General features: G+C 36.6%; 4 protein-coding genes across 11 annotated transcripts; 2 read left to right on the top strand and 2 right to left on the bottom strand.

Annotated features, from left to right (window-relative positions):
• Positions 1 to 1,326: 1,326 nt before the first annotated feature.
• LOC103875155 (cTAGE family member 4) lies at positions 1,327 to 20,294 on the top strand. Of its 6 annotated transcripts, none has more exons than XR_004448681.1 (11): positions 1,340 to 7,369; positions 7,594 to 7,763; positions 7,845 to 7,907; positions 8,012 to 8,031; positions 8,121 to 8,165; positions 8,237 to 8,298; positions 8,382 to 8,512; positions 8,625 to 8,711; positions 8,900 to 9,025; positions 9,733 to 9,812; positions 19,820 to 20,294. XR_004448681.1 is itself a non-coding variant. In XM_009153637.3 (10 exons), exons 1-10 carry the CDS (start codon positions 7,297 to 7,299, stop codon positions 9,748 to 9,750), a joined length of 789 nt encoding a protein of 262 aa, XP_009151885.1. In that variant the 5' UTR covers positions 1,327 to 7,296; the 3' UTR covers positions 9,751 to 10,006. The 6 variants fall into 6 exon arrangements, 4 of the variants coding, with proteins under 4 accessions (XP_009151885.1, XP_009151877.1, XP_033129711.1 ...); XR_004448680.1 differs by having other exon boundaries at positions 1,341 to 7,369; positions 19,814 to 20,294; XM_009153637.3 differs by lacking the exon at positions 19,820 to 20,294 and having other exon boundaries at positions 1,327 to 7,369; positions 8,631 to 8,713; positions 8,902 to 9,025; positions 9,733 to 10,006.
• Positions 9,589 to 14,834, bottom strand: LOC103875158 (ABC transporter B family member 22). The gene is made up of 4 exons (XM_033273875.1): positions 14,435 to 14,834; positions 12,602 to 13,142; positions 11,591 to 12,493; positions 9,589 to 11,503 (listed from the first exon to the last, which is right to left on the bottom strand). Exons 1-4 carry the CDS (start codon positions 14,830 to 14,832, stop codon positions 10,133 to 10,135), a joined length of 3,213 nt encoding a protein of 1,070 aa, XP_033129766.1. The 5' UTR covers positions 14,833 to 14,834; the 3' UTR covers positions 9,589 to 10,132.
• Positions 14,847 to 19,807, bottom strand: LOC117126191 (ABC transporter B family member 22-like). 3 transcript variants are annotated; one of them, XM_033273701.1, is made up of 3 exons: positions 19,595 to 19,801; positions 19,283 to 19,461; positions 18,747 to 19,189 (listed from the first exon to the last, which is right to left on the bottom strand). In XM_033273701.1, exons 1-3 carry the CDS (start codon positions 19,635 to 19,637, stop codon positions 19,130 to 19,132), a joined length of 282 nt encoding a protein of 93 aa, XP_033129592.1. In that variant the 5' UTR covers positions 19,638 to 19,801; the 3' UTR covers positions 18,747 to 19,129. The 3 variants fall into 3 exon arrangements, with proteins under 3 accessions (XP_033129589.1, XP_033129591.1, XP_033129592.1); XM_033273698.1 differs by having other exon boundaries at positions 14,847 to 19,189; positions 19,283 to 19,807; XM_033273700.1 differs by having other exon boundaries at positions 14,847 to 19,461.
• Positions 20,295 to 21,871: 1,577 nt separating the features above from the next.
• LOC117126153 lies at positions 21,872 to 22,711 on the top strand. The gene has a single exon (XM_033273576.1). The coding sequence runs from the start codon at positions 21,872 to 21,874 to the stop codon at positions 22,709 to 22,711; it is 840 nt and encodes a 279-aa protein (XP_033129467.1).
• The last annotated feature ends 183 nt before the right edge of the window (positions 22,712 to 22,894 follow it).

Genomic DNA, 22,894 nt, shown 5'->3' with positions numbered 1-22,894 from the left:
CCTCTGTGTATATAGGCTAAATTATTGTTCCCTAAATTCGTAATTGAAACTGGACATGAACATCAAAGAATCTAATATATAATTTCATTATTTTGAAATCTATATGAGATAAATTCTAGAGCTAATAAATAGGAAACATAAAATACATTTAGGATATTTTATAAATATCGCTTGAACTGAAGGCGGTATATTTCTAGTAATCAATGATATATATAGTAAATGCATGTAATTGAATTCGTCTTCTTGGGACATTAAAACCTGCGAGCAATTCCCTATGTGAGTCATGTGCTCGCCTAGCAGTCTTGCCTTGCATGCAGCCTTTTGCTCAAAACAAGTCTAACTCTGTATGTTTATTTATTGCTACTATTTTGACATCATTTATACATTTATATACTTATCGTATGGTAACAAGAAGTATAAGTGATGTAAAAAAAACAAGATGTATAAGATTATTCTCCATATTTCGAGTTACGGTGTAATTAATGTATAATACTAGTATTTGAAGTGTCCATATACAGAGAATGAAATATAGCTACTGCGTTTGTTACGATTGGAATACAACAACATTAAACGTACGTTTTTTGCAGGCGCAGCCGCGTATGCAATCGTATGCAATCGGATATCCATACGACTTCAGTCTGGTTTTTGTGGAAGGATTTTGGGCTTTATATATGTTTTTAAAATTTATTTGAATTTTTAAATTATGTTACGTTTCCAGCTGTAACATTCATTTTTGACCAGTATAAATAATTTTAGGAGCATATTTATGATTCTAGGCTTAGGGTTGGTATCAAACAATTTTGGTTTAAATTTGGTTTGTTTTTAGTTATGAGTAATTGGTCCCGCCCTAGTTATTTGATTTTGCTACTTCGAGTATAACTTTTGTCAATAAATGGAAAAATTTGGTATGTGCGGATATCATGGTATATTATTTTTACATAATCTGGACATGATATGGTAGTTATAGTTTTACATATTTTTCTATACTTCGATCAAGATTAATGTGCATTACTATTTACTACATATCAACTTATGTACCTATTATATATTACCAATATCTATACTATCAAAACATAATTCATGACTTTTTTCATGTGTGATAATTCATATTTTAATAATTATATCTTTAATATTTTTATCTTTTATTCAAAATACAAATAAATATTGTTTAAAAAATCTAAGAAAATCTTTCAGAATCAATTAAAATTTTATTTCCGAAAATTAATTAATTTAAATTTTAACTATCATAAAATAAAATTAGAATTTCAAATTATTTTTTTTATGAAAAAATAATATCGAATATTATATTTTTATTTTAATGATAACAAAAATTTAAATTAAATAATTTCCAGAAATTCATTTTACAAAAATCTTAAAAAGATTTTGTTAGAAAGAAATATCCATTTCTATTTCAAATAAAATAAAATAAAAAATCTTATCCAACTTTGTGTATTTCAAGCAATTTTTCATATAAGTTTTTTACTACAAAATTACTTTGCATGTACAATATATTATAGTTTCCTTTTTAAAAATAGGTTTTGTTATTTTTAACAATATCTCAAAATATTTATTTTATATTATGTAGGCCTGATTTAATATGACTCCCATATATATTTCGAATTTATAAATAAAATTAAAAATTATTTAAAATAGTATTGTTACATAATAATGTTCTGAAAATAAATTTTGTTACAAAATGTATAGTAATAACAATATAAACCACTTAAATATTGGTATTATAGAGTTATAATTAACATATAGGTAATTTAGTGATAAATTTTGTTATATAAACTAAAATGTTTTAGTATATATAAAGAGAAAAAACTTGTACGAATGTGCGGATGACTAAGTTGTTTTCTTATGATACATTAGTTTCCAGAATAATAAATCTAACTTTATTTTTTTCTTTTGATGCTCTTTAAAATTAAGTTTCTCAATTATAACACGAATATTTAAACATTGGACAGCCCAAAAAATCATTCTTGAATGGTGATGAATTAATTATCTATATCAAAGAGCAACTCGAATTAGGTCTATACGTCCTTGCAAATCATAAACCCTAATACACAAACCTTCTTGTATAATAAAATACTAGATTTTTCATGTGCAGGTAGATTTTCATTTTACAAATATATAACAGATACCATCGCAAAACTTTCAAAGATATAATTTACATTTTAGTGTTATATATTGTGTAAATCTATAATGTTATTGGTTATGTTTTTTATTCGATATTATTAATGTATAGTGATTTGTTTTATACAGTTTACTTTATTATTGATTGTTATTATATATTAATATATATTCGAGTTTGGTAAAATAAATTCATAGTATGAAATAAACAAATAGAAAATCTCCTTCATTTTTCTATACATATCACCAATTTATCATCAAATAATTGACATGTCGTTCGCGTTTGGTAGTATGGGAGTTGACAACTTAGTATCTCAGTGCATAAGTTCGTAAAGAACGTTCTCTGTTAAACAACCGAGTTATGCATGGATCACTATGTCTATCGGCTTTGATTCATGTTAACATGATAGATCGATCAAAACTCACTCATCCATCAAGTTAATTGGTATAGATCCAGATCACTAATCTAAATAAAAAATGATATGCCTAATTCTGAATTAACACGTATAATATATTAAACACTCATTATTGGGGCAAATGATACCGTCCCCGTGGGTGATTTCCAGGGTTTATACGTATGTGGTGACGTTTTCTCTTTTTCGCTTAAATTATGTAAACGTTGACTTCTGTTTAATTTTATATATTGGAATTCTTACAACATCACTCTTTGTTATTACTAATTCAATGATTACACTAACCTTTTTTTTTAACTTCAGAAACAGAATATAGGTTAGATAATTTTCCTGGTAAAAAAAAAAGTTATATAATTACAAGATTGGTGTAAGATATTATTTTGGATTTTCTACACAGAAGTAGATCACTGAATAGCTTTTAAGTTTTAGTAACTTTTATTCACTTTCATTTGTATGTTAGTCACGGTTTTCTTATATCACTTTAAATTCGTATGTATCAGTTAATTTAAATTTAAAACTTTGGTACATTATAGAATAAAAATAAATGTAATATTAGGTATTAACTATTAAGGTAGATAAAAAAGTGCAATCAGTGAAAGAGGCCTAAACAAAGGGAGACCGAGAGAGCGTAGAAATTTATAGAAAAGAGCATGCGACTCGAACATATCATATGAAAATAAAAACTCACAAACTTAACCACTAACTCAAAAGTAGTCTAAGTAGATAAAACCATCTGAGCAGCATATTAAGTAATGTATATCGTTAGGGCACCAGCTAGCTTCTGTAAGCTAATTATGCTATTGAATATGCACAATAACACATCGTTGGTAGAGTCTTATCACACTAAATCATACTATAGACTAGTGAAGATATACTAAGATATCATGAAATTATGTTTTACAAATTCACTTTTCAATAGGTTTGAACATCTATTCACAAAAATACCATATGGAATAATTGTTTAAAAGTCATTGAAATGATTTTTGTTCATTTGATTGAATCTTACCAAGTACAATCATTAATGCTAAATCCGAGAACACGGTTGTGTGAATGGAAATAAAAATAGACAGAGGCAAATATGTGGAACCCAGTAGTGTAATTAGAGGTTATAGTTAGTGACGACATATAACTATCATATGAAATCACACTATCTATTTATTGGTCCCTAATAGCTCAACAAATAACTAGTTTAGCTATTAAAGAACTTGCTCGTTCCATTGTACTATTTGAAAACCTATACTCACTTTAAGTGATGTATAGTTCAAGTATTAGGGTATATACAATAATATAAATATAGATAAAAATTAATTATAACAAACTGCTTAAACTCAAGCCAAATGCGTAAAATTGTCAATAGCGTTTCAGTTGGGTATTAAGATTCAAAATCTCTAATTTGTTTGATTGTACACCCAACACATAAGCATCAATATTATTATATATGCTAACTATTGACCTTTAATTTTGGGTTATGGTCACCAAATTCTACCGTTAACATGTTCAGAGATCCGTATTCTCCCTCGTAGGACTCGATCATAAGATAGCTAGTGAAGTAAGTGGAAAAAAAAAGATTTTCCTAAATTTCGCCAAAGTGTAATGATTTGAATATTGCGTCCAAAATCTAGTGGCACACAAAGAATGAAACTAGTGGGGGACACATTGTTCACCTTCTTTATGTTTCACTTCTTATTTCGATTATACGCAATTTAAGCAACCAAAGAAATCTCATTTCTTTTGTCGATTGTAAGATTAAAAAACGGTAATCGCTCTCAAGTGACCCAACAGTGCCTGACGTTTGTATTGTCTAGATGACTCCTAGAACTTGTTCTGCTATAAAAATAAACCTATAAAAGTTATAGATAAAATGATATATACACGCACTTATTTCCAACGTTTTAATGATAAATTAAGTTTTTGAACGTTTTGGCATATACCACATTTTAGAAAACTGCTTTTCCTTTAAAGATTCCAAGTTGGCCAAGAAAGATGCATTATGATAGTGACATATATATAATCAGTGCTTCATGTCTACCGCCATGTTTATAACCCATGCTTTCCACTGCCAAGTGTGACTTCAACTAGATATTTATGGTTCGAGTTTAATAATTAATCAAAAGACAACTGTAACTTTATTTCCTTGTCGATGAACTTAAATTATCCCACTTCTTCAAGCTTTCAAAGCCAATGTCTCACTTTTCTTGTGAATCCCAAAATCCACTTGTGTACCATCCAAGCATTCAGCAACTTTACAATTGCATGCCCTTCCAATTTCACTCTTGTATAACTTTCGGCTTCAAAGATCCTGTATTGTTGTTATCAATAAAGCTTGAAATGTAATTCCAGAGCCGTTACGACATTAGCAAAATGATTGCTTTGGAGACAATCGAAGGCTCAGCATTAATACAAGTGTTAATTATCTTGTCATTGACTTGCTTGATCGGTACAACTTTGTGGGGACTTTGAGAATTCAACCATTCGCTAGAGTGTCATGATCTAGTGCAAATTGCAAAACTTCTTGATTCCATTGATTGCATGTATTTCCATCTAAAACTAATATATTTAGGCTTCTTCATATTCACCATATACAGTAGCCACATAGCCAATAAAAACGCTATGTTTAAACTAAATGCTAATTTAAGTTTCCGCCATTGAACAATCAAAAGCTATATAAAATCTCATAATTATGTAAATATACAATTTTTTGGAACACTATTATTTAAATACATTTAACTTATATTTACTTATATAAACACAAGTATACATCTTTTCAAAAGAATTTAAAACATCAAACAACCTTTCATTTACATGCTATAATACTGTTGATGAGAAAAGGAAAAAAGGAAAGTGGAACTTGAAAGTGTGAGTATGAGTATGAGGATGAGTATGAGTGGGTGCTTATAATACATGTCATGTCATATCATGTCTTAGGTGAAGGAAAGCCAAACTCCACTTTACTCAGAACTATACATTCACTAAACAAGCTGAGCACAACATATCCAGCAAATCATATGAGTTGCAGGTTTCCATAAGTGGCAAAAGGCTCATCACCCTTCAGTCATAACCAATTGCTTTTCAACTTGTCCTACCAGTAGTGATTATATATCACTCCTTCACTACCACTGAAACTCACATCATCCTTCAAAGTGTACACCGACAATAGATTATTATTATATACTGCTTTTTTGTCAAGGGATTAATATTTTCCATATATAAAACTCAATTTTTTTTTTTGTAACACAAACCTCAATCTATTAATAGTTGTTTTGAGTAACTAATACATACCACTGCGGTATTAATGGATGCTTTTCATATATTTCAAAGTACTGCTTCTGAACTAATGAATAGTAATTATTCAATTTGTTTTTTGAATGTCTAGAAGTTCTGGATCCGAAGGTATGTATATTCTCTAAGGTGAGACTTATACCATTTTAAATTAAATCTTTTAAAAGAGAAGATCCTCCCAACGGAAACTGAACCTATAACCCTTTGGATTCCTACTAGGTAATTTCGGAGTTTTAGCCACTAGTTAAACTCATGTTTAGTTCGATTATTCATTGTCGTACTTCAAACACTTTACTAAATATCATATTGGATGATACAGATATCTCTCTATATATGTATATGTTTTCTGATATGTTCTAGATTTGATCAGTTCGGTAAAATACATTTAGTTCTACATAATAGATTTCTCTCTGAGTGATCACTATACTGTTTAATCCGAGTTTAAAATATTTTTCAACTAATGTCAGAAGTAATTGAAACGCATGTAACAAACTACCAAATAATTATTTATGGTCGAAGTCCAAACTCAAACTTGTCATGCAGCTATGATTTTGTTTTAAAGGTAGCTCGAACTTCAAGAAACGTGTTTCAGATATATGTATTTGTTGTGATTCTTTTGGTTTGTATATGTTGTGATTTTTGCATTCAATCTTCAGCCAAAGTACTCGCACTAACCACTATCAAAATACTCATCCTTGATGAGACAATCGATCGAACACATTGAAAACAAGAACACAGATAAAACAATAATAATAACTTTGTCTAACTAATGAAACATAGTAATTACTTCAAGGTGTATTCCATTATAGTTTACAATATAGTCAATTTCGTAATTAAATCTTAGCTTGGAAAAATAACACTCAAAAATATTGTGGATTCAACGTGGCTCCTACGAAAATTATATCTGTTCACGCAGATTCTCCTCCCAGAACAGTGCCATGGTGTATTCTGTTGTTAGACCCTTTTTGGTATATAGCTCTATATAGATATTTTGGTAACGGAACATATTGGATGATAGATAGTGTGGCACATACAGTAAATCGAACAGTTTTCATAGTCCCACATTCATTTTATATGATATTTACTGAAACAGCATATTATTATATTAGTCCTGACCACTCCTGAATCTTATTTATACTATTCTGAACAGTTCTATATTGTGAGTTTTGTGTAATTATCTAAATTTTCACAACAAAATTATTAATTTGTGTTTAATTTGTCCGTCAGTATTCAAAAAGAATATATAAACAAAACTAGAATAAATCGTGGATGTGCATGTGCATGTACATGTAGCACTTGAGCCAGCTATAATGCTAGACCCCTAATTTAAAATATCGCCAAAATAATTGGGCCTAGAAGTTTGGGCTCCATATACATGGGCCGAAGATTATCTGATTATTCCGCCTCCCACTGACGCAAACGTTTTCAAAACGGAAAGGAAGTGAGATATTTTTCCAGCGACGAAGAAACCATGGCGGGAATCGATACGCAGAAGCAGCTTCTCTCTCTGATCCGCGACTTCACCTCTGAAAGATCTCGTGGAGGTAAGATCATCTCTCTTACTTTCTCTAGCTTTTGTTTTCAGTCTCGAGATTTCGTAGAGAAAGACAACGGCGAAGAATCGGAAGAAAATTTTGAAAAATTAGGAGCTGATCTGCGTTTTGATTGAAATTTTTGTGAAATCTAGGGTTTGGATATGATTTGTATGCGATTCGAGCATGATAGTTTCTGTAATTAGTGAAATTATGGTTGTGATTTTCTGGTTAAGAGCAAAGAGTGGTTGGATTGAAGAAGCGGATCGAGTCTCTGCAATCGGAAGTTGAAGCAGCGAACGAAGAAGTTGAAAAGGCGAAACGAATCAAAGAAGTGGCGGAAGAGGAGCTCAACGGCTACGAAGTTGAATCGTCTTTGAACGATGCTACGATTCAATCTCTTGAGGTTTCTATTTTGTGCTTAGTTCAGCTCGATTAACATGTACAGGATCTGTTTCTTATCGTTAGTGTACTTTTTTTTTCACAGGCAAGGATTGCTCTTCTTCAGGATGAAGTTTCTACTGTTGGCAATGAAGTAGATGCTCTCAAGGTTTTGCTTATATGATCTATTGTAGAAGATTTAGAGCATTTGGTTTTGATTATTGTCTTTGTATGACATTCTGGAACTTTTTTTGTGTGGATGGCGAAACAAAGAACAAGGAAGGATTACTTAGGTGATTTCTTCTTTCTAACATCTTAATTTTATTTACATGAGCTTAAGTTTGTGTTTTAGTAATTCCTTATTACTTTTTTGGTTATGCAGAGATCAATTTATAAGCCAAATGGTTGAGCTGAACAAGGAAATAAGGTTGTTTTCTAGTCTATTGGCGTTCACCTTATGCTGCCTGTACACATCTAAAATTGATTGCTTTCTAATAGGGTGTTCCAGAGAACTGTAGCCTCCAGTGTGGGAAATGATGATAGTACTAGCATAACAGCAAGTGAGTAGCCTTTTTTTTTTCTGTTTACTCTTGTCAATTTTCTCACTTCTTATGAATGGCTTGTGGATATGTTTCCGTAATAGCAGATGTTGAAGTTTTTGAGGATGGTCATGGAGCTGATTCACAAGCTATCAAGGATATGCTATCTGATGTAAATTCTCAATTAGCAAAAGAGGAGGAAGGATACTTAGCGGAGCAGAACATAAAAGAACAGGTAGTGGTTTAGTCTTTGTATCAGTCTATTATCCATTCCCTGCTCTAACTTGTTTTTAAACATTCTATGACGTGAACAAACTCGTTTGATAACTCTATTTTTCTATCTGTAGCTGCAGAAAGAGCTTGATGAATATGAGAAGAAGATGTCACTCATGGAGGCCATAACAGAGAAAACAAACTCAGTGCATGCTCTCGCTGAATATCCTTATTCTCGGTAGTTAGTGAAGCGTGGTTTATAACCTGCACCAACTACTTTTGTTTCTATTGAGACAGTCTACTACTCTGCATCAGCCATTCTTTTGCTAAAATTTAAGAGCAAGCGAATGCTTGTACTTTTATTCTCATTTGCCATTCTTTCAGAAGAATAGTTTCCTTGACGTGCAACACGCAGAGTTCTGAGCTGGAACAGACATTGGCTTCACTGGGGGAGGAGCTGCAGAAGAGATGCCGATGCCAACATTGCCAGGCAGAAAATTTGGAAGTCTTGAGCTTACTTCTCCAAGGAGACCAGGTATGTCGAACCTTACAAACTATTTACTCATTTTACAAATAATTTTCTCGAAATGATATCAAGATACTGTAACTAAAAGCTTTTAATTTCGTATTTACGGTTGTGGGATTATAGGGTATTTTGACACAAGGTCTGTGACATATCTGAGTTCAAATATTTCTTTATTACTCTAGTTATCCTACAGCTTGGTTGATATCTGTTAGTCTAACCATATAACAGACATCAGTAAACGCTTTCAAGAATCTCAAAGTTAAGAAAAATAGAAGCCATCAATCACATATAGACCTACCTGATTCCTTTTAGACAGGCTGAACCAGCCATTCTATTGTTAAGACTTTTGTAGTCTATTGAGCATCCAATTTTATCGATGATACTTTGTAAACCGTGTAGTCACGAAATTACATCATCATATATAGGTTCTGCTTCTTTTCAGTTGGAGTTCTCATCCTAAAACATTTAGACTTGCGTTTAGCTTGTTCGGCTAACTACGACTTGTAACAATTTTATACAATGGTGACGAGAGTAGTGATGATCAGAAAACCATGTCTTACTTAGCTGTGTAGTATCTGCTAACATGACTTTGATTATATTGTCAAATTTATTGTGAGAGTGTAAAGGTGAGTAATATATATAGACTGAGCTTGTAATTTCTTACATTTTCTTCTGCAATCTTTCATGTTTACAATATTGTTTCATTTTTTTGGCAGGATATGGTGGTGTCTTAGTTAAAGAGAATCTTACATGTGGGTTGCTTGAGGGAAGATTGATTTACTCAGGTTCCAAAATCGTAAGACGTCTACTTTCACCTCTGAGGATATAAGTAAACCACTTACTATAGAAATTTTACTAAATGCGTAATGATGAAGCAAACACTAGTCCTCTAGTGTCTTCAACACTTATTACGTTTTCTGTTTAATTCTCTTGAAATCTTTGATACCATGGTTTTCTTTACATTAACAGCAACAAAACTTCATAAGTGAATGCAAAACTTGCAAGAAAAAAACTAAGTATACATTTTTTTGGTTTTCCTGCTCTTCATCTTCATCTTCTTTCTTCACTTTATCTTCTTTCCGTTTTTGAGAAAAAGCAAAACGGCATCTTTGACAGTCAACAGAGATTTCTTTGGAGACTGACCAATGAGAAGTAAGCTCCTGTAGGACCCTTTGCCAACAAGGACGAGTGGTCTCCACATTCAACTACTTTCCCGTTGTCCAAAACCGCGATCGTGTCGCAGTTCTGGATCGTGCTAAGCCTATGCGAGATCACTACGCTCGTCCTCCCGACCATCACTCGCTCGAGTGCGTCCTGGACCATGCGCTCAGACTGGCTGTCCAAAGCGCTCGTGGCTTCGTCCAGGAGCAGCACGGACGGGTTCTTCAAAACCGCACGAGCTATAGCAATCCTCTGTTTTTGCCCACCCGATAGTTGTACTCCTCTGTCTCCGCAGTTCGTGTCGTAGCCGTTCGATAGTGATGTGATGAATTCGTGGGCGTTTGCTGCCTTTGCCGCCTCTATGATCTCCGACTCGTCGATGTTTTCAGATGCTGCTCCGTACAGTATGTTCTCTCGGATAGTTCCGGTGAATAAAGCTGGCTCTTGGCTAACCAAAGCTATGTGTTGACGAAGCGACCTCAAATGATACGACTTTAGATCACGGCCATCGATTCTCACAGAACCCTTTAACGGGTCGTAGAACCGCTCGATCAAACTAATTATTGTCGACTTACCTGACCCACTTGGACCTACAATAGCTGTCGACTTTCCCTCCTCTATCTCAATGGAAAAGTCCTTGAATATAACCACATTTGGTCGGGTGGGGTAAGCAAAGTCCACGTTGACAAAGCTGATTATTCCCTTTATCTTTTCCGGAAGATAGCCATTTGGGTCCTCCGGCTCAATGGTTGTACATCGATCTAACACTGCAAACACAGACCCAACTGCATCCGAGCCCTTGGCTAGATCGGTAGTCATGGTCCCAGCGTCTGCAATAGCCCTGCCCGTACTCACAAAGATCATAAACATCTCAAAGAATGCTTTTGCCACGATTTTTCCATCTGCTATTAGTCTTCCACCATACCAGTAATTCAAAACCGTTGTGCATGCTAAAAGGCTTCGGGAAGTCCCCAGCACAATCCCTGCTAACAACGACTGGCGAACGCTTTCTCTCCGAGGACCCTCTTGGACCCTATTGAGTAATTTGAAAATCCGTTCCTGTGACGAGAAAGCTATGATGGTTCGGATATTGGAGACAGCTTCTGCGGCTAGTTTGCAACTCTCATCTTGGGCTTTAATTGCTTTTTTGGACATGCTTTTGAGCAGAATGCGTTGAGTGTAGAAACATACAACAACAACTGGTTGTACCGCAATCATCACAATGGCTAATCGCCAAGCGATGACCAAACCAAGTGTGCAAGCTATAGCCACTCCCGATATGGTTTGTACCAACAATGACACCCGTTCACCAATCAGCGACCTCACCTGTGATGAAAAAAAAACTTTAGAAAATCAAGAACTGTTCAAAGAGTTGTTCACTAAAGTTTAAATTAATAGGGGCGCAAGACATGCCACGTTAGCTTCTTTTGCAAGTCTTGAGCAAGCTGCACCACTGGAGTTCTGGCCTTCATCGAACCAGTTGACTTCAAAGGTCAGCATCTTTGTGAGCATCTTTTCTCGGATACGTTTTGTTAGGTTTTCGCCCATGTAAGCAAAACTATAATGTTGAACGATATTAGTCAAGAAAACAAACAGAGCTAGACCAACAAAAACCAACACGTAGATCCTTGTTTTCTCCCTGATCTTCTCATGACTCGTTAGGAAATACATTGACACCATTGATCCTACAACATATGCGTTTAGTGGTTGTACGGCCCCATATAAAGCTGCACTTAAGCAACCACACATTGCATGTTTCCACTCTGGTCTATTCATTGCCATCAATCTCTTAAACGATGGCACACGCGTCTTCTTATCCTTATGTATCGAACCAGAAAGACTCGAATCAATGGTTGAATTTGTTGCCAAGTTAGACCTGCTATCGACAAAAGAGAGTTTTGGACTATACTTTAAATCTTTGCTCAAAATCGATAATTGCCCCCCTTGCACCCTTACACTGATGTTAACATCATATTCTTCATTCTCCATCTGTTGCAAGCGAACTAGAGAAGTATAGTGACCATCCAAATTCTCCATGAGCTCTTCATGTGATCCAGTTTCTACAATGCAGCCATTATGGACTACACAAATAACATCAGCATTACGAATAGTAGATAGGCGGTGTGCAACAATAACAATAGTTGTACGGCCAGCAGAGGCATTGTCCAAGGCTTCTAGGACTACCCTTTCTGATTCTGAGTCTAGTGTACTTGTTGCCTCGTCTAAAAGGAGAATTTTTGGTAATTTGATTATCGCACGTGCAATTGCGATCCTCTGCTTCTGACCTCCTGACATTTGCACTCTTCTCTCTCCAACCTTTTCGTGCAAGAATTAAAAATACGGCTTAGTCCAACTATCTATAACAAACATAACTGGTTTGGTCTATTAAGTGGAATATAAATTTGATCCCAAAAAAAAGAAGACCTGAGTTTTGTAACCATGAGGGAACTGAGAGATGAAAGTATGAGCATTTGAGGCCTTTGCAGCTTCCATTACTTCATCCATGGACGCATCTTCTTTACCAAATAATATATTTTGCTTTATCGATGTGGCGAAGAGCACTGGCTCTTGGCCAACTAGACCCATTTGGGACCTCAACCACTTCACCTGCAGCTTATTAATGGGCACATCATCTATTAGAACCTCTCCTGCGACTGGGTCATAGAACCTCTGCAAAAGCGATATAACAGTTGATTTTCCCGACCCGTTTCCACCAACCAGAGCCACAGTTTTTCCGGATGGAATTCTCAAACATAAATCCTCAAAGATTGGGGTTTCAGGTCTAGAGGGGTACATAAATTTCACATGGTTAAAGTGTACTTCTCCTTTAAAGTTATTTAGAACTTGACCTTCCATGTTGTCCGAATCAATACCCGGAACTCTTTTTATCATTTTGGTAATCTTTTCCCCTGCTACAACCACCTCTGAAAAATATTTGAGATTCGAAAAACCTCGACCAAGTGATCTGCACGATATAAGATAGAAAATCTCAAAATTATAATATATTGTTTCTTTTATTTTTTTTTGCTAAATTGTAAATATCATTTCATAATGAAAGTTGAGATTTTACAAGATGTGATTAACAACTAGAAGATCTCAAAACTTGTTTCCACGGCAAAAAAAGTAAAAACATGGAAACAAAATCAATCAATACTTTAGCCGTTCTGCGTTGGAGCGAACATGACCAAAAGTAATGATACAAACTTGAGAAGTCCGAGCGAGAAGACAAGCCGAGACAGGTTTAAAGGGTGAGGACCGAAGACTAGTGAACGAGAAAGCACAACACTCACAAGAAGCTGATTCATCCGGCTACCTGAACAATTTGTCATCTCTCAAAAGAACAAACACAAGCCCGCTCAAAGACTGCCCTCAAGGTCCGAGCTGGGACACGGTCTGAGCCAAGATCCGACGAAAGACAGGACAACACTAACCACAGAAGCTTAATAGCGCTCAACTTCCTCAACCACGCTCGTCCTCTAAGCCGGTGAAGAGAAAGGGGCAGCATCACCACTTCCGAGCCTTACTACCTCCTCTAGGAACAAAGTGAAACCCTGAAACACCAAGAAAACGAAGAGCCTCCACCTCCACTACCCGTATCAGCTGAACCTACAATCAAAACCCAGACAACCAAGCAACGCCAAATCCGACACAAAGGAGGGATGAGGAGCTAATTAAAGCTACACTCAATAGCAAACACCTAAGCTTGACCCATGGAGAGACGAACAAGCCGCCTCCAATCCTGAGTCTGAAGTCCCGAGACCACGAGCTCGTAGTGGTGCACACCCAAATGACCCTTGACAGATAAGACAACTTTCACAGCGACAATTTAAACCAAACCGTTAGGGTCTTGCGGTGGACGGAGAGGCGGCGCAAGATCTGGTGAGGAGAGGCTGCGAAGATGCGGTACAGTCGCTAGAAGCACCAGCATCTGAGCTCTCTCAGCACGGCGAGTCCTTCAATCAAAGAGATGGAGAACGCTAGTCAAGACCAGAAACAGAGCGCTGATTCACCGACCGGACCCATGACGGAGTAGCAGATGGACATATGGGAGCGACAGTGGCCCTCTCACAACGCCGAGAGGCGCCGGAGAGGCGAGTTGAAAACAACGGCGGCTACTCTCGAGACGAAGGGTTTCAGAGAGAGATGTTGGGGCGCGTGGGTGGCACGCCCAAATTCTGGGGATTTTTGCTTAATGTATATATTGTTTCTTTTATGTCAAAGAAAATCTAAGAGCATTATTAAACCCAGTTTACTTACATGCCGCCAGAGGTAACGCACATAATGACTGCAAAGATGTTACCGCCTTTGGCGCCGTGGTACATAACCATCCGACTTCCGTACCAATTCATGAACCCCCAAATGGCGTAGATGATACCATTGCTCCCAAGGGCTAGTCCTTTAGCTAATCCTTGTCTTAAACCTAGCTTCATCGAGCCCTCAAGTGCAGCTGAGAATTTGGCAATCAACTTAGTCTCACTGCCAAATGCGTAGACAGTTCGCACCAAAGAGATGGCTTGCTCGGCAATAGATCCAGCTTCTTTGTACTCTTCCCGTATTTTCCTCGTGATGCTGATGAGGGATCGTCCGTACATCAGTCCAGGGATCAAGAGGAGAACGATAAATGGGAAGCCTACGATTGCGAGTCTCCACAGCATGATGAAAGTGGCGCAGCGTAGGGTTTATAACTCAGCTCAAATCTAGGGATTTAGGTTTTAAATCTCTAGAGACCTGACTTCTTGTATTGATGAATTGAATCGAATCAATGCAAGGCTCTCGGATTGATGAATTTAATCGAATCAACACAAGGCTTAAGAGAAATCTCTTGATTAATAACTTTCAAAAACTGCGTATCAAAAGCAAAGGTACAAAGACTTATATAAGTCTCAAGAGTCGGCTAAAATCTCCTAATCCTTGTAGAAATAGGAAAACTAATAAAAAGGAAATTAAACATTAAGTAAGAAAAGGAAATCCTAAAAAGCCAATATAGATGATCGTTGCTTGATGGTGAAGTTATCATGATGCTGCATCAGGTCCCTCCGGGTTCGAAAGATTCGACCACGAATCGAAATGAAAATTGCTGCTCCCGAACCTCCAAGAAAAGCATATCCTTCGTAATATTTTCCCTTTTCAAATTTCTCTTGATATCATTCTTCTCTGTAAGTATCACGTGCATAGTGTGATCATCTTTTTCTAATCTATTGATTTTGTTGACGTCGAGGAGAATATTCTTAGACATGTGACGTAGAGACTGATCGCCACGTTTAAGTCCCACACTGGCATGCTCCAAAAACTCATTCATGCCACTTCTCCACGAACGTAGGGATATATATTCAGGAAAAGACATTAAGTCGTGAACCAAAACAAAACAAAATAGGTTGCCTGAAGCGCAAGAAACATTACTCCAACAAATTAATGCCGTGTATCTGCAATATGAACCCATTTGTAGACTGCAAATAGCTTCCATTCCCAACGTGAAAACTCCACACCTGATTTGTAATGAGATGACTTGAAAATATGCCCATGGAACTGATGGACACGTATTTGGTATAGACCACACTGTCATGTTAGTGCCTATTGACCACCAATTCAGGAACTCATTTCTTCTGTTGTAGTGAAAAAGTTTTTCTTGAACTGCAAAAGCATAAAGCCCACGTTCTCGGTGAGGATGGACGATACACCGATCACCAATAACGAGAGATGAAAAGATGCCAGCAGGTGGTGCAATGAAACACAATACTATGCCCTTTATATCATTCAAACGGAACACAAAACTGAGTTCATGTTGACCAATGTACTCGTCGTAAGATGACTCGAGTTCCCAAGAAGTAGAAGACAACACTGCCCAGTGCTGTAAAAGCATTGCCCAAACAACACGACGCAATGAATTCAAGACATGCTTGAGAATACCTCTACGACATGTATCGACTTGATCAAATTCATGGCTGGTATTTCGATCACTCATCACTATCCTCAAAAGAGAACACACAACAATATGTGTTGGTTGAAAATGTGCACGAAGCTTAACATGAAACAGATCGTAACTCGTCAAAAGCTTGATCACCTTATTCCATGGATCTTGACAAGGAAATACTTCTTTACCCATTACCCATATTAGAATAGAGAAACCAGTCCAAGATGGCTGTGACAGAAAAAAAATGCTACCACGAACACATAACACACAACTGTAGGCCTCCCATAAGTACTTACTTGACACGCAAGCAATGTAACTCACCCATGTTGCTGTCGTGGATTTGTCATTCGACTTCATTTGTGGATGATGAACATCCCATATTCTCAACTTAGAAACTCCACAATGAAGCACTTTCCAATAAACAAATGTCTCCAAACTCTCCAGCATAATCTGTAATGGCCATACATGAATATGTAAGAAACTTAAAATCCTCGTGATCCACATATTTCCCAGACTCTGTGAAACCTCTGCCGTGATAAGGAATTCTAGAATATCGTAAGACATCATGGTATGAGCCAATAATGGCCACACAAGCACAGAGTCTTCTCCGCCAGTGAATACGTAAACCAAGAAAGAGCCAAGTGGAAACATTAACCATCGTGGAGAAGAGACGACATTAATAGCATAGTGATTTTCCACAAAATTTTCTTGGATACAGGTCACTGAAATACCCGTAGAAGTCGACAAACTACTCAAGAGAGTATCCCCTTTGATGTAGCTTTTGGACTTTCCTCTGTGTACAAGAAAATTTACACGCTTGGATATATCAAATAAATGATGATGTCGTGGCAGAACATCCATACCATCTTCACAAATTACCACATAAGTAAAGGCACCTAAGATGGTCTGCATACCAAAATAAGTAACACTGATAACTGGTTTCATTTGTGAATAAAACCATACAGTGATCCATCTTTGTCGTGGGCTAACATATGCGTTTCTTGTCACGATCCAGGGGGAAATATGCAACCACATGTACAACAGTGGCTGTACAACAGCTTCATCCACGTCAAAGTGCAAGGCTGATCTAGCAAAATATAGCACCTGATGATTTGATTCTATGTCGTCCAGCACGTGAGGTGAAGCAATTACAATCATTATATCTTCAGTTTTAAGAAGCAACATCTTTTCTCCAAGCTGATTACAACAATCACGTATAGGGCTCCTAACAGAAATATGTTCCTCATGAAGAGCGACCACAACAATTTGTTGGAAAACAAAATCGCACCTCCGTTGCATCACTGGACATGCAAATAACCCCTCAAAAATCTCACAGGATGATGTCTTTTCCTCTCTATAGTGTAGGTATATCCGTTTTGTACTGACCCACTTCTTCCAGAACAGCAGCCATTCCACAAGCTCACCATTGTTTTCTTTGTGTATAACCACAACTTTACTATGATCACGATCTGGTGGCTCTTTACTGATTTGCCTATGTATTTCGTCTTTCCATAGAATACAATCCATATGTTGTTCCATATGAATATATGAATCATTGTCACTCTTGTCAAAGAATGGAAGGCATACCGACTTCACATGTACTATTTCTCTCGGACGACTTGCTCGAACAAAGACAGTTTGTGAACTTGATGGACCTCCTTGATAACCGAGACCAGTCGTAGTCTTCTCTGTTCTACCAATACTTAAAATATTGTCTAAAGTTTTGGATCCCGTATTTAACATCCATATATTCCTGCGTGTTTTACTCAACTCACGCTCTAAAGTCTGGTTTTTCTCTTGCTCTAACAAAAGAGCTTCTTCAAGTTTAGTGATCTTTGCATTCAGAAATTTTGTATGCCCTTGTTCATCTTCAAGACCTTTGTGTTGAACACGATCAGGTGGCTCGCGATTGATGTGTCGGTGAAAATTCTTTCTCCATGCACAATAATTCATATTTTTTTTTTGTAAATCCATACAAGTCTTGCCAGCTCTCTCTTCACAGACACGAACAAGTTCTTGTTTGGGAATCATCGTTTGAAAGGAAGGAGATTTATCCTTAAGATTAAAGTCACATGTAACACCATTGCTTTTCACCAAACCTGTATTAGAAAACGTTGGAGTTTCTTGAGCGTAAACGGAGTCATTAAAATTTTTGCTATCATCTTCCCTTTCTTTATCCGTGACTTTTTTTGTCTCGTTTTCATCAAACACGTCATAGATTGGGATAGCTTCTGCCTCGTCTTCGTCAACCACGTCAAAAACTGGATTTTTTTCTGCATCAAACACGTCATCACCAAACTGACCAATGCAGAAATATTTTTTCGAGTCGTCTTCAAATATTGGGTCAGCATATATAGCATTGTATTCGCCGTACACGTCAAATATTGGATCGCCAATCTGATCGACAAAATAGCACTCATCTCCTTTTATGTTGTCTTCATCGAATAGACCATGGCTTGGATCAATTTTCTGCTCTGAAAAAATTTCTTGGCCGTCACTAAAGTTGTCAAAAACATCTTCGTGATTAGAATTAACCTGGATAACAAAATCCTGCACCGCCTTGCTAAGCTGTTGTATATCTTTTTTAAGACACACAAATAACTCTGCCTCAGTGGGAAGGGATTTTTTCTTAGCTTTGCCCATCGTTAGGAATCGTTGCTCGGCTCTGATACCAACCTGGCGCAGCGTAGGGTTTATAACTCAGCTCAAATCTAGGGATTTAGGTTTTAAATCTCTAGAGACCTGACTTCTTGTATTGATGAATTGAATCGAATCAATGCAAGGCTCTCGGATTGATGAATTTAATCGAATCAACACAAGGCTTAAGAGAAATCTCTTGATTAATAACTTTCAAAAACTGCGTATCAAAAGCAAAGGTACAAAGACTTATATAAGTCTCAAGAGTCGGCTAAAATCTCCTAATCCTTGTAGAAATAGGAAAACTAATAAAAAGGAAATTAAACATTAAGTAAGAAAAGGAAATCCTAAAAAAGCCAATATAGATGATCGTTGCTTGATGGTGAAGTTATCATGATGCTGCATCAGAAAGCCACTACGTAGCTTGCGACAAATGCAGATGCACTCATCAAAAAGTTCGGTAACTGCTTCCATTAAAATCACTAATTAAAAATGGTTTAAAAACAAAGAAACATGTTTAGAATGAAAATAAAAGAAAGATATATAACTGGTGAGACCTTTTCGCTGAGGACGTCTTGCATGACGAGGCTGTCACTGAAAACACTTTTGGTAATATCAGAAGTGCTGGTGACATGAAGATCAAAGTAAACCACATCTTGTCTCAACACTGCTTTCAAGTATCTCTCCCTCATTCTTGCTGCTTGTCTCTCCCCTGTTCTTGTCCAGCAATATCCTTCTGTTTTGTATATAAATATTAAAATCCATTCACAAATTTTACATAAATAGTTAGCTTTATACAAATGCACCAATAAATTTTAATTTGTAGATTTAAAAGAAAAACGGAAAGAAACATGGTCTAAAAGACTTACCAAGGAAACAGACCACCCAAGATGCACCAGCCACAGAAAGCATAGCTACAGCATTCTGTTAATCACCCAATGTGTACAGAAACCATTAGTTTTTTTTCCTAATGAAAAGATTAATTATAACATTCTCGACGTAAATTTCATGTCAAGATTCACATTTATATAACGTTTTTACACTTATTGCCGTTCCTAACATATATATGGTCTACTTCGTATGTTTAGTCGCAGAGGATAGAGACCAAAACCAGAAAACTAAGAGCAAAAAGAAGAGAGAAATGAAATAACCTTGGAGACGGCTTTCATGAAGGTTACATCATTGAAAGAACCACCTATGTCATTCAGTAGTAAGCCGGTGAAGAAAAATATAATAGGAGCGATGAAGCCATCACCAATGGCTCCGATTAATCCTAATCCCATCAACATCCAGTCCACACCGTCCGCGTTCATAAAAATCAATCTTATGCTTCCCCAAATCTTCATTTTAACTTTCTCCTTTTCCTTCACCTCTAAACTGTTTGAGAGAAAAGACCTGTACGACACCTTAACCTTAAGGAAACGATAGCTCACTCACAGCATTTTTTAGGCGCCTTTTCTTGTGTAGTGTTGTGGTTCTCCCGTCCCTGGTCGTTTTATATTAGCATGTGAGACACAGAAAGATTACTACACGAAAGTTTGATTCTTATAAAATGTGTTTATTATAATTCGTTTCTACGCGTTATTTTTGTTTTAAAACTTTAAAAATACTTGTTGTGTCTATATTTCGAACTCGTAGAATCACAAAAAATGATTTTTAAAACATCATCACTAAATGATCTCTGTTAGCATTATCTCTCGAGTTTCATGTCTCCCACCTCGGACTTGCGAATTTGGCCAGGTTGTGGGAAAACAACACTCAAATAGAAATGCGAAAAGAATCAAATCCATACTGATTCTGTTTTTTTTACTGAACAAAGTTATTTTATTCGTCGAAAAAGTTTAGTATAGCCATCAATCATACTCTTAATTAAAGAGCAATTTGAACATTTAAAGACAAATAATGTATGTTACTCAGACATGTGATCAATTTATCATTGACTTTAGCTGTTTTACATAACATCATAGGAAATATTAGTATAAAACTTCGATATAGTTTCAATAATGACACTATTGCATATATTTTTATTATCTTTGTATGATCTTTTTTTGACAAAGATCTTTCTCTGATCTTAAACGTAAAGCTATAGAAAATAATAAGTTTGCGGGGTTGGAGTATTTGCATAAACGTTTTTGATTTTAATTAATCAATTTATTAATAATTTATTAATGCATGGTATGGGGTAAGTCATCCATCCCCAAAGTTGCAAACTCTAGAATATCTGAAACCTTGATTAATAATACTTAAATTGATCCAAGGAACTAACGACGTTTAGAAAGCCAAAAACAATAATAAGAGAATTTTATTAAACATACATATGAGACCTTTTAACAGAGATTGCTCTGGAGACTAACCAATGAAAAATAAGCTTCTGTAGGACCCTTTGCCAACAAGGACGAGTGGTTACCACATTCGATCACTGTTCCTCTGTCCAAAACATCAATAGCATTACATGTTTTAATCGTGCTAAGCCTATGTGCAATCACGACACACGTGCATCTGACCATGACACGCTCGAGGGCATTCTTGCACCAGACGTTTTGATTGGCTATCCAACGAGCTTCTCGCTTCATCAAGAAGCAACACCGACGGGTTCTTCAAAACTGCACGAGCTATCGCAATCCTCTGTTTTGCCCCACCGGACAACTGCACCCATCTGTCTCCACAGTACGTGTTGTAGCCGTCCGATAACGACGTAAGAAAATGGTGAGCATTTGCTGCCCTAGCCGCCTCAACGATTTCTGATTTGTCGTTTTTTCACACTCTCCTCCGGAGATGCATGCATGTTGCATCCGGAGAAGGCCAGACTAATCCCCAAGAGGAAGTATTCACAAAAATCATGAATATCTCAATGAATGTTTTTGACATTATCTTTCCATCAGCGACGAGTTTACCACCCTACCAGAAGTTTAAAACCGAAGTGCATGCATGTTGCGAGGCTTCTCGAAGTCCCCATCACAATCCCAGCTAACCACGATTGGCGGATGCTTTCTCTACGTGGACCTTCTTGAGCCTTTTTGAAAATTGTCAAGGATAATTTATTTTAAAAATGTTATTTTAGGATAAAGTTGGCACAATACCCAAATTCAGATAGAAAATAGCAAAAACTCCTCAAGCATCGAGAACTTGCAGCACAGTTCCTTCGGATGGAAGTTGGGAATGGGAAACATACCTCCTTCTGGTATGATGTCTGGTCCAAGATCGGTTGCCTCAAAGTTGCTCTTGGTGACCGCGGTCTGATTGACTTAGGCATTGGTGATAATGCCTTAGTGTCTGATGTTCTTGGTAGGCAGCGAAGAAGGAGAAGGCACAGAGTGAGTTTTCTAAATGAAGTGGAGACTGAAATAGAGGCTCTACGGTTAGCTGCGAATCAGGGTGATGATATTGCTCTGTGGAAGCAGCAGGAAGGCAGATTTGTAAATAAATTTTCTGCAAAAAAAACCTGGGAACAGATTCGCCACAGCCGCCAAGCTTGCAACTGGAGCAAAGGCATCTGGTTCACCCATTCAACTCCAAAGTTCTCATTCCTTGTCTGGGTTGCTGTGCTCAACAGACTGCAAACTGGAGATAAAATGCGGCTTTGGCACACTGGGATAAATACGACCTGCATTCTGTGTAATGTAGCCGAAGAAACCCGTGAACATCTCTTCTTTGGCTGCAGGTACACAAGACAGATCTGGAAGGCTCTCGCGGAGGGATTGTTACAAAACAGATTCACCACAGACTGGAATCAACTTGTTGCGATCATCACCAGGCCGGGGCTCACTCCCATCAAAAACTTCCTTGTCCGGTATGTTTTCCAAGCAGCTGTACACTCAATCTGGAGAGAGCGCAATGCTCGACGACATGGAGAACAAGAAAGAGAAGCTCAGTGTCTAGCAAAGCTTGTAGATAAAAATGTTAGGCTTTGGTTGCTTTCACTCCAAGGTAGAGGAAAAATGGAAGGAGGGCTTGCAACATGGTTTGGGTCTAGAGTGGATCCTTAACTTAGGAATTTTGTTCTTAGATTCATGAATATGATTCTTTGATTCATAAACAGTTGCACATGATGTAAATATGTTTTTGCATGAATAAATTTAACATTCATTCAAAAAAAAAAAAGAAAATAGCAAAAAGAGAATTATGAAGGTTAGAAATAGAATTGATCCCTCTTTTTTCCCACTTGAGAG

The sequence above is a fragment of the Brassica rapa genome, chromosome A06 (genome assembly GCF_000309985.2).
Source record: "Brassica rapa cultivar Chiifu-401-42 chromosome A06, CAAS_Brap_v3.01, whole genome shotgun sequence".
NCBI classification, from domain to species: Eukaryota; Viridiplantae; Streptophyta; class Magnoliopsida; order Brassicales; family Brassicaceae; genus Brassica; species Brassica rapa.
This window is presented reverse-complemented; position numbering and strand designations above follow the sequence as displayed.